General features: G+C 46.2%; 1 protein-coding gene across 1 annotated transcript in view; it reads right to left on the reverse strand.

The window, feature by feature from the left end:
• Positions 1-492: 492 nt before the first annotated feature.
• LRRC45 (leucine rich repeat containing 45) overlaps positions 493-11,414 on the reverse strand; it is an 11,707-nt gene continuing 785 nt past the window's right edge. Inside the window, 18 exon segments of the mRNA XM_017730581.1 lie at positions 493-1,880; positions 2,270-2,417; positions 2,510-2,683; positions 3,510-3,602; positions 4,196-4,288; positions 5,170-5,240; positions 5,412-5,479; positions 5,481-5,518; positions 5,693-5,770; positions 6,060-6,195; positions 7,138-7,215; positions 7,333-7,391; positions 7,916-8,028; positions 8,623-8,751; positions 9,459-9,637; positions 9,958-10,028; positions 10,948-11,009; positions 11,242-11,269. Of these exon segments, the coding sequence (XP_017586070.1) occupies positions 1,684-1,880; positions 2,270-2,417; positions 2,510-2,683; positions 3,510-3,602; positions 4,196-4,288; positions 5,170-5,240; positions 5,412-5,479; positions 5,481-5,518; positions 5,693-5,770; positions 6,060-6,195; positions 7,138-7,215; positions 7,333-7,391; positions 7,916-8,028; positions 8,623-8,751; positions 9,459-9,637; positions 9,958-10,028; positions 10,948-11,009; positions 11,242-11,269 (1,815 nt within the window). The 3' untranslated portion in view covers positions 493-1,683.

Below are 11,414 nucleotides of genomic sequence, written 5' to 3' on the forward strand. Positions count from 1 at the left end.
GCTGCTCAGGGCCGGTTACCGCATTGGGCCCACCGGCGCGAGGACAAAGCTTTAAAACCTGGTTACGTTGTAGCTGCACAGTTCACCGTCATCTGCCCAGAGCTGCTGAGGAACAAAGATGGAGTAGCAAAAATTCTGCAGGAAGATGGCTTTTGGCTTCCCCCAGCTCCCCAAGGTATCCTGCCGGGAACAGAGGTGCCCACACTAGTGGCCCTGTCTGAAAACAACAGGCTTTGCTTTTCCCTTACCTGCGGGTCTGCAGCACTGCCTAGCAGCCACAAAGTAGCTACCGCCACAGGCTGTCTTCGTTGTGACTAGGGAACAGCTTCCCAGCTTCTTTGCTTTTATCTTAGTCCAGAACCAAACCCATACCCATCTTATCCATCTGTAACAGCCTTTTAGCTCCAGGACAGGCTGACAGGGTCTTCAGGAAAGTAACACAGCAGAAGGCCCCACCCTCCACATCAGCCAAACATTCAGTTTGCCACTCTCCAGTGTTAATAGCAAAATGCAAAAGTTCTTTATTAAAAAAGCAGAGCAAAACCCAAAATAAAAAATCATGAACACAAAGCAACCAGTCCACACAGAAACTTTCATTTTCCAGGTGTCTCTTAAAATACGTACTCTAAGATACGTTCCCACCCCAGACTCACAAGGTTCTCCCTCAAGGCTCTTAAGACTGCTGGCCTGACAGCAGCTCCTGCTTTCTCCAATTCAGACTCTCGTAACCCTTGCAAGGACTTGTGCTGTCAGGAGAGGAACCACCTTCTCCCCTTTGTGCTCTGAGCAACTCCCCAGTGTCACGCCAGAAGCATTGCTCCTCTCCAGGTTAAGGCCATAGCACTCAGTTCTAGGAGCCTGAGAAGCCAGGAGAACAGTCTTGCTATTTCCCAGTGAAACTAAATCCTGTTGCAATACTGGCCACAACATCTTCACCTAAGGGCTGCAGTTCACAGTGAAGAAGCACAGATGTTGACAGCTAATCACCCACTCACCCTTTCCCTGACACTCAGTGTTGTGTAAGTAGAAGCACGGCCAAAGCCCAGCTGTCCCACAAAGACATGAACAGCACTGCACCCGAAGCCCTTCCGTACAGCTGTTTCTGTCTATGCTGAATGTGTGTCTACTGCCCACCAATACAGTGAGAGCCACAGCAGGGAGGGGTAAACAAGCCAGAGAGGGCCCTGTCAGACTCTGCTTCTGCCTGTAAACACTGGGTGAAAAAGCACAGGTGGGTTATATCTGGTGTTTCCAGCAGTTTCAGGATCCCATTAGCAAAGCAAATCGCTCTGGCCCACAGGGAACTATAAACACTCCTGTCACATTTTATCACATTTCTCTGTGAACAGCCCTGGCACCCAAACAAATGCTGCAGCAGGACCCTGCCAGGGAACACACAACCCCTCCCCCAGTAATGAGTAACCCCCTGTGCCGATAGGCTATGGCAATGCAGGGGAAGGGGCTCCACATCATGGACTCAGACCCACGAGCCTGAACAGCTGTTTCCTCCTCTCCTTTACGCTGTCAGGAAGAAGGTTTCTGAACAGCGAGAACGTTTTTCTGTTTGCAAGCCTTTGTGTCACCCCACTCTGATAAAACTGTCCCATTTAGGAAGAAGGAGTTCTACCTGAGTTGGTCACCCTTTCCCTGACAGCAGGTATTTGGATCCTTTAAGCCACGCTCTCACTTTCTAGAACTGTGGGTTCCCAAGGGAGATCCTTGCACATATGCCATGATGGCATTCTGCAAGAAACTTGCTCGCTGCGCCTCCTCTTCCCTCACCCTGGAGATCTCAGCCTCCTTCATTCTCAGCTTCTCCAGCAGCAGAGAGATCTCACCCTCTTTGTCCAGCAGTGCTTCACGGTGATTACTGGATAGGGCTGTGAAAAACAGCATTAGAAAAGAAAATCAGGGTATCCCTAGAATAAATAAGAACAAGCCAAAGGCAACGGAAGTGGTATGGTCAACAGGGACAAAAGAGAAGCTGCGTAAGTCAACATGAGAGGTTTTGCACAGACAGCATGCACACTTCACTGTGCAGGAAATCCAAACATCTTGCTGGCTGTGCAGCTTTGGGTGGTCATCTGAGTCTTGGTCTCTATAAAATGAGGACAGGAATCCCTGTATCTCCCTGGATGGAGAGTACAACTCATAGGTGTATACACAGGCAGGAAACACTGCTGTCACTACCTGTGAGCACAGCTCAGTTCCAGGCCCAGTGCAGGCTAACTCAGCATTACCATTTGAGAAGCATGAAAGGATCCATCACCTTTCAGCTGTCTTTCCAGAGCTGCAATCTTCTCTCTCAGCCCATCCTGGGCTGCGCGTTCAGCCTCCAAGTGCCCAATCTGCTCCTGTAATTCCACTTTCACCTTATTTAGCTCTGTCACTTTCTCCTCTTCCTTACTGTCCAGGTCCTGACACACAAAGACAAACCCATGAACAACCAAACAACTTCAGCAACTTGTTCTGGCGCTGTCGTGACTATATCTACTCCAGTCCCAGCTACCTGCTGAAGTTCATCCAGCCTCCTCCTGAGTCCATCAGCATACAGGCTCAACTGTTTGGCTTTGGCCTGGGCCTCAGCAACCATTTCTTTTTGCTTAAGGCAGCAGTTCTGAGCTTCATCCCTTGACTCAGTCATCAGCCGCAGCTTCTCTTTTAGGTGCTCTAGTCGTTGCTGCTGTAAGACACAAAGGAAAATGAAAATTAAACAGTCCCACTTCATTCCTGTGAAGGGATTCTCCCCTCTTTGTTCCTAATACAGTGACTCCTTTATTGAGTCAACTGGCACTGACAAGCACAGGACACAGCCCTGCTCCTTGCACTCAGGAGTGACCCCAAGCTGCTTCCTCTTGCCAGAGAGAACACTCAAATGAGAAACTGAGACAAGTCCTTGCCAGATGCACCGATGCCACCACCAGTGTTTACAACCAATGCTCTACCTTCACTTCCTCCATACCTCAAATGGCTCTGCAGCACCACTGTATGCAGCTAAGCAACTGCTGGGTCCCACACATCAAATTTCTATGTCTATAACTCAGTGAAGCATTTTCTTTTGTGATGTAAAAAGTAAGTAAATATTCTAATAGTTTTTGTGTATTTCCATCATCTCTTGTTCTCTTTCACAGGATATTAACTTCATTGCCATTTTCACAGAGTTCAATACTAGTGACTTTATTTATCCAGCAGCAGTACCCACCTGAAGAAATTTCTCAGAGTTCAGAGAAACAGGAGCACCCCATGAGAGTTGCCATTAAAAAGAATGATCAACATCCATCTGCTGGCTTCAGATGTTGGCAACTTAAATTAAATCTGCCATGACAATATCCACATCAGTTCTGTTACTACTGAAGACAATTAAAATCAGACTTTTCAGGACTCCTTCCTCAGCAATCACACCATTTGTGAGTCAGTGAAACCCAGAGAGGAGTTACTTAGCAGCTCCCCAAGACTAAAATATAGAGTAGGTAGCCAAACCACTTCCTTCCCACAGGTCTTGTCCTTACCTCCTCCAAGCGTGCCTGACTCCGGACTTTTATTAACTCCTCCTCTGCCTGACCTCGCTCAGTTAGTGCAGCTGCTTTGACTTGGCTCAGCTCCTGCCACAGAAACATGGAAAATCATTCCAGAGAAGCTGCACTGCTGTAACACTGACCAGAAAACATTAGCAGCTTCCGGTCACAGGCTACAATATGACACAGCTCTCCTCACTCAGGGGCAGCAAAAGCAAACCAAGATGACAAACCCTTCCTCACTCCAAGGCTGCTATTTAAGCTCAGTGCGAATTTCAGTTATATGAGGACAAGTAATGGGTAAAGCTTTCCAAAACAAGGCAGTAGGAAAGAGCAGTGCTGGATCTAGCTGGGGAAATATATATGAATAAACATGCTACTCTACTTGGGACAACATGGGAAACCTGTGAATTCCAATCTTGGTAACACTCTAACCATGTTCAACAGAATCCTTATTTTTGTCCAATCTGAATTTACAAGTTTCTCCTTGGAACCTTTTTCCTTAGCTCAAAGCAGTAAAAATAATTTCAGCTGGTATGCTGCTGTTTTCTGTTCCTCCTTACAGCACATGACAATCTTTACAAAGGTAAGCAGTGGAAGACTCCACAAAGCTTTCCTGGCAGCCTTCTCTTTGCACCACTATATGAGTGTTCAAACGTGCCTAGAGCACTTTTTCTCACCTCCTCCAGAGATATCCTGATGGCCTCCAGCCTCTGGATCCTGTTGTGCATGGAACGTTCACTGGCCTCCATGTGCTGTGTCATACGATCCACCTGCAAAGCAGCAGAAACCATTTAAGCAAGTGACAGAAAACCATTCCCATCTCCAGGCACAGCAAGCAGCAGGACCACTCATCATGATAGTGAAGCATCCTCTCACTGAACCACCTACCACCAAAGGAAAGTTCTTACCTCTCCCAGAACTCCACTAGGAAACTGTAATACAGATACAATCTGCCCTCTAGAAACTGGGAATTTTTAGACAGAGATCCCTCCCAGGCCACAAGGAAGATAAAGTCCAAGCTCTCATTGTCAAGTGGTACAAAACACAACAGATTCATTTTCTAGCTGTAAGGTTGGTAAAATCTTCCTGGCCTGTGTCTTTTCTTAAAAGATTTCTATATATTCAGAGAAATCTATTAGTATAATTTTATTTTGGAGAGATTTCAGACCTCAGTAAACACTGCAAAGAGAATTGATTGTAGTCTGTTGGCCTGTCCACACTCAGACACAACCCCCCTTGAAACATAGCAGAAAAGGAACTAGCATGCTGAGCCCCGTTAAAGGACTGCTTGTCCATAAGCGATTAAAACATTAAAGTGTATTCATTTCAGAAGCAGGAAAAGATTCTGTATTTGTAACTACCTCTCTGCACAGACCAACACAAAGGCCAGCCTCCCAGCCTCTCTTGTAGCATCACATACCACTCTGGCCCATACTCTCAAAAGCTAGAAAATCTTACTAGCTGGTAGAAAGTCTTGTGATCTCTTCAGCCAGGCTTTGCTTGAAAAAATGGCCCATTATTCCCACAACAAATCTGAGCCCACTAACTTTTTAACTTTTTTAAGAGCATATGACAGCAATGACCTCCAGTGGTGATGTAGGTCAGGACCAAAGAAAGACTAACCGGGATGCTGCAGAAACCCCATCCTTACCTCTTTTACCCGAAGGGATTCCATGTCTTCAAGGCTTTGTTTAAATCTTCTCTTCTCCGTTTCCAGACGTTCTGCAGATTAAAAGCAGGCATATCACAATTCTGGCATCCCTGCCACACAGCTGTACTCATACTTTTTCACCATCTCTGCGAACCCTTTCTCCTCGGCTGTCTGTGCTGTTGACTCAGGAACAGCGATCCCAACCACAGGTGTCCACAAGTTGTTTCTACTCCTCCACTCACCTTCAGCCTCCACAGCCCGCAGCTTCAGCTCCGCTGTTGTGTTGGTCAAGGCTTGTTTTACCTGGAACCGAAAGCTGAACTTTGCACTTCCTCTCCAACTCATCCACCTACACAAGGAAATTACCACCACAAACGTTTTTCTTTTCCTGTTAGCAGAGAAAGTTGGCTGTACAGGACAACGAAGACACACACAACCAAGGATCAAAGTAGAGACCATATATATGCAGCAGATGTTACATATGTTCAAGTGCCACTTCTCAGACTTGGACTTGGTTTCCTACCTGGTTTCTCAGCAGCAGATTTTTCTCACTGGCAGCAGACAAGTCATGCAAAAGCCTGCCTTCCCGATCAGCACCTTCCTGCAAACAGAATCAAAATTAAAAACCTGTACTCACTCTAGTTCTTGCACTACCAACCAATATCACACCCAGCTAAATCCAACCTACCCCATAAACACCACGACTCCTCTTCACACCTGGCACCCATCTACCTAATTTACACAAGAATTTTTTGTCATGGTGGCTTTAGCTAACCCACTAGTGGTAAAAATCATGCTTCCCTATTCCATCCAGCATGCCCCAAATTTACACAAACCAGTTATGACCTATAGCCCTGCTCTCAAACATAACTAGGACTTATCCAGCTCACCTGCTTTTGTTGCTGGAGCTCCCTGAAGTGGCACTCAGCCACACAGTTTTGTTCCTGTTTCATGGCATTCAGCAGCTCTCCCAGGTTGTGCACCTTCTGTTCAGACAGAGCCAGGGCAGCTTCAGTCATCTGCAGCCTATAAAGAGAAGCACTTTCCGGAGTCTTTTCCAAGGCAGACACTGCAGCAAGCTCTCTATGCCACCTGGTACAAGGTGCTAATATCCATCTGGCAGTGGATGAAATCAGGCTAACTAAATGAGGCATTTTTTTGCTTCTGGGAAAAGGACACCATTGACCTTTGTATGCAGCAGCATCTACAAACAGTGACCTGGGGCTTCTCAGGGCCCAGTGTTCTGGTGCCCATTGCATTTGCCCTGCACTGTCTTCCACAAGCCATTCTCCCCACCCAGACCCCTCCAGGATTTGCCTGCTCTCACAGAACAAAGCCAGCTATTTTATACCACTGCAAAGTTGTTTAAAATTAGAGACAGATTTTTAAACATGAGTAGCAGAAGCAATTTGCTTATTCTGTCCAAGAGGGACATGTCCACATCACTGCATGGCATAGTAACACTGCCTTTACCTGGCAGAACTAAAGTAGGCAGGCTCAGCAGTTTGAAGTCTAACCACTGCCATGTGCATATGGCTCTGCATAACCTAACATTTCTTCTGAGCAGCTCTTCCTCATTGCTCCCAAGCCAGGCTCCTCAATACCTGCAGCGGTTCCCAGAGAACACTGCCAGTTGCCAGGGAAAGCAGGTACCGATTCCTGCCAGGCTGTAAACCATGCAAGGAACATGCCCCCATCCCATCTGCAGAATCCTTTTTCCTTCTTCCCACCTTCTGTAATTCACTTTGTCTTACACCAATACACTGTAATTTTACTTAAAAGCAGGTTAACTATCTAGTGTGGCAAACTCAAAGGCTTTATCTGACTGTAATTTCTGGATATTACTGCAGAACTAACCAAAATAATAAGTCAGCTACCCTCCACGATTATCCCCCTTCTTAGAAGCTCTGCTCGGCACTGCTTATACAGCACAAATAGTGGGAAGGCAAAGGTTCTCCTCCTCCATACTTGGTTTTCAGTGAATTCATAATGGAGTACTGCTCATCCAATGCATCCTGCAGCTGGCTGATTCGTGCTACAGACATTCTGCATTTGGGAGGGAAATAAAAGGAAAAAAAAAAGAGGTGGGTAATTTCTGCCAGGAAATGGAGAGAGCTCAATTCTGCCATCAAAGAGCAGAAGACATTTAGAAATCCAACTCACTTCTCACTCCTGGCTTTTTCTTCTTTGTGCTTGTCTACAGCATCCACAAAATCCATGAACTGTGAAGAAGGCAAAATTCTGTGAGAAAATGAATTGCACCAGCTACAAGCACTTACATTTCTCATTCTTCTCTTGCCAGCAACAGCTGAAGACATGTCAAGCCATTCTACTGGAAACAAACTGGAAGTCTGATGGGTTTATCAGCACACCTGAATAAGGTCATCAGCTATAGGGACTCTGCATCTTCAGGTGTCAGATGGAAAAACAAATCTCTAGGTTTACACCACTTGGAAAGTATCAAACCAATTGCAAAAGATGAAACTAAAGCACAAATAACCAAAACTCCTCCAGAATCCAGAATGTGTTCGGCAGGGATGTGTCCATACCCATACTGTCACTTGATTCCTAGGCAACCTAGCTCAGAGGAAGGACCCAATGTACTAAACTATGCTGTGTGCCTGCCCATAAAAATGCAAATGCAACTTCAGGTGCACAATAATACTGTCACTGAGTGTTCTGTGGGGACCTCAAGGGAAAGCAAAGGATTCCAGCTACCCCATTTGAACCGCCAACATCTGCTGACCTGCTTGTTCTTCTCATCCTTCAGACTCAAAACCTCCTTGCTGAGGATGTTCATTTGGTTCTGGGCCTCACTCAGGATAGCCTCACGGTCTTGGTTGTGATTCAAGGCTTGTTCTGATGCAGAGAGAGCAGGAGAGCATGCACAAGTTTCTAAAGCAACAGCACAGCAAGCACTGCTGGAAGAGACAGCACTCAGGATGACAACTGGCTATCAGAAGCACCAGGACAGTTGCCCTTCTCATGCTGGCCCGCGTAGAGAGAGTCCCACCTTACATCACAAGCTGGGATGGGATCAACGAGAGCAGTGTGTGTGGGGTAATCAACACCCCAGCCTCAGGAAAGATGCTCAGCTCTGCTGTGGGCAGGACAATGACATGATGTGCTGCATAAGCCACATCAAAACTTGGCTCATCAGAGGCAAACTATGAGGAAAAGTCTCAAATTCTCCCACATTCATGTGGCACAGCAATCTCTAATAACTCAATCCAAATTATTTTTTTGCTCTTGCTGGTGAAAGCGACACTTCCAACTTGACTAGCCCTCACTAAAGGACAAGAGGAGGTGACATAGAGCACTGTGGAAATGCTGTTGAGAAAGGGAGGAAAAGAGGGTTAGCTCTCTTCTGAAGCAGCAAGTGCCCTATATCCCCCAAGTGCTGAACTGGGAAAGGAGTTAAGTGATTCATTACTGTGCACACATCATACTTACCCACAGCTTTCAGGATGTCGCCAGGAACATTATTCCCTGCCAGCTCGAGCCTCTTCAGGGTCTTGTTGCTGTGCAGGCAGTTCAGCAAAGCTCGGCCACCCAGAAGCCCAATGTTATTCCATCGCAAATCTATACAGAAAGCAAACTTTCACCACGGTAGTCACACATCTGCTGAAAACCACAGGGCTCAAGAGAACCCATGCTCTTTATATATCTACAAGCACGGTTAACTAATCCCAGATGGTCTTAGCAAAAACACAGGTGAATACTGTGTCCCCTTTGAAGATGAATGAGAGGGAGGGAAATTGACAAAGAAAGAAAGGCAAGATAAATCTTTAGGAAACTGCAGGAAGCCATGACAGTTGAAAATCTACACAAATCTGGGCCTCACATTTGGCTCTCACAAGCCTTCCTTCCACAGACAAGACCTGTGGATGAGAAAGAATTGGCAACAAAAGCTACATTTTCCTGAAGGAAACTCCACCAAAATTCCATATAAGGACAAAACGAGTGTGAAGTAAGTATTAAGAGTCTGTCATGAGGCATACCAACACCAACCACAAAGAGGAATGAAAACCCTTCCTCCTCCACTAAAGACTGTTCTACTCCAAGTACACAATTCTTCATCTGCAGGTTTGGTTCCAGAGATTCCAATTATAGTTCCCAGTCTCCAAAGGCCATGGAGTTGTGACTTCTCCCTGCACAACGTCGGCAAAGCATTCCAGACTGATAGGAATTGGGAATGACACCAACCAGTTGGAAGAAACTGAAGCAAGAAACCTGAAGATACACATGGTGTTTTCATGCATATATGTACGTGGGCAAAGAACTCTTACCCAGCTCCTGAAGGCTGGTATTTTGTGTCAGTGCCATGGCCAGCTCTTCAGCCCCTTGATGGTTAATCTGGTTATTGCGCAGATCCAGACGCCGAAGAAAGTTGTTTGCTCTCAGTCCTTGGCAGAAAAAGGAGAAGCCCTCCTCCCACATGCCAAGGCTGTTCCATTCTAAGGTTAGGCTAGGGAAATCAGACAGGAATGGTGTTCGTGGAGTAAACAGACTGCTGCATGAACTTGAATGATATTTGGATCACGGTATGCCCGGTCAAACATCCAGCTCCGTGCGTGGACTCAATTTCAGAGAGCAGGATGCTGCCAGGGCCCAGCGTCCTCTGAAAGAGCACCTCCACTTTTCATGCCTTTACTTGTCCCACCCCTCACAAGAAATTGCACCACTTGGCATTCCTCCTACCCCAACAAAAAACACCCTCAACCCTTTCCAAATGTTGTGCTCCATCCGGCAAGAATAGCACAAAGAGAGGTATATACATTTTTTTACCTCCTGATGGATTTGTTCTCCCTAAGAAGTTTTCCCAAAGCCTCAGCTCCCATGGTTCGCAGGTTATTTCCCTGAAACAGAAGTCCCAGGTGATCAGTAGGCTAAGCCTGTCCCAGTCCACCTACACCACAAACACCACCAGATGCATCCCAGCTGTAATGCCAACTTCAGTTGGGCAAAGATGGTCCAACCAACATTTGTTTCACTATCAATCAGCCTTCCACAAAACGAAAAACCCTGGAGGAACAGTGGATCTATACACACGACTTGTCTCGTGAGGGCACCATGACTGAGAGCTTGCAAAAATCACAAGATTGCACAGGATCAGCACGGGCCACGATGGGACGGAAAATGGTGATTCTAGATAAGCATAACTATTGTAACACACTTCACCAAAAAGGGCTCTGTTAACGCTAGCACAAATGAGAAAGGAAGCTGCGATGAAGTTTGTGACTTCAGTGATGCTGAACAGTGATGCTGTTTGTGACTGTAAATTCAAGGGAATAGCTGTATGCCAGAGGAATACAGACAGAAAGTCACTCCCAGTAGAGTGACAATCACATCTGAAGGCAGATGCTTAGTTCAAAGCCCAGGCTAATCGAAAGACATTGGCAAGCGAGATAAACTCTACAGAAACACAAGTAAAACAGCTAGTAACTCACTGATCAATACAGAAACCCCCAAAACAGCCTATACACGCCTCATCTGCCCAATCAGCAACTGACAAAAGATACACAGCAATAACTTCCTATCAAAATACAGTAACTAAATAAAAATGGATAAAGATGATCTGCAAAGTAACTTTGGAAAATTGTGACATGGTGTTAACAAGTCAAGGAATGAGTCACTTGAGAACAAAAACTTTACAGAAGTATGCATCTTGTTGAATAATCCTGCACCAGGACGGTCCAGTTCTATTTCTGATTAAACCTGTGCTCCTTTTTCCTTCTCCACCACAGAATAGTCTTAATTCTGTTTGAACAGACTCACCTTCAGATCCAAAGATTTTACTGTGGTGTTGGAGCAAAGACCATGCAACAGAAGTCTTACACCTGAGTAGAAAAAAAAAAAGCTGTTTATTTCATCTGTGAAACCCTCTACTCATCCCAGCGTATCATCTTGTTAAACGGCTAGCTCAGGAGACGTGGCTGTGATAAACAAATTACTTGGTAAACTGCCACTGCTGCTGGAATAAGTGAGCCTGAGCTTTCAGGGCAGGAGACTATTTATACACTCTCAAAGAGGTGTCCGGGCAGAGAACTACAAGTCAGTTTGTACACCTACCTGCCTCAGCCCTGAAAAAAGCCCACGTCTAGACAAGCTCTGCGGACACGGATGTGCTGCCCATGGGGCCCCCTCACTGCCAGCTACTTTAACCAGCCGGACTGTCCCATCCGTCCACGGCCAACAGCAGAGCTGCCCTCGCCGCCGGAGGGAGAACCGAGCGGTGCGTGACC

The sequence above is a fragment of the Corvus brachyrhynchos genome, unplaced genomic scaffold (genome assembly GCF_000691975.1).
Source record: "Corvus brachyrhynchos isolate BGI_N302 unplaced genomic scaffold, ASM69197v1 scaffold340, whole genome shotgun sequence".
NCBI lineage: Eukaryota > Metazoa > Chordata > Aves > Passeriformes > Corvidae > Corvus > Corvus brachyrhynchos.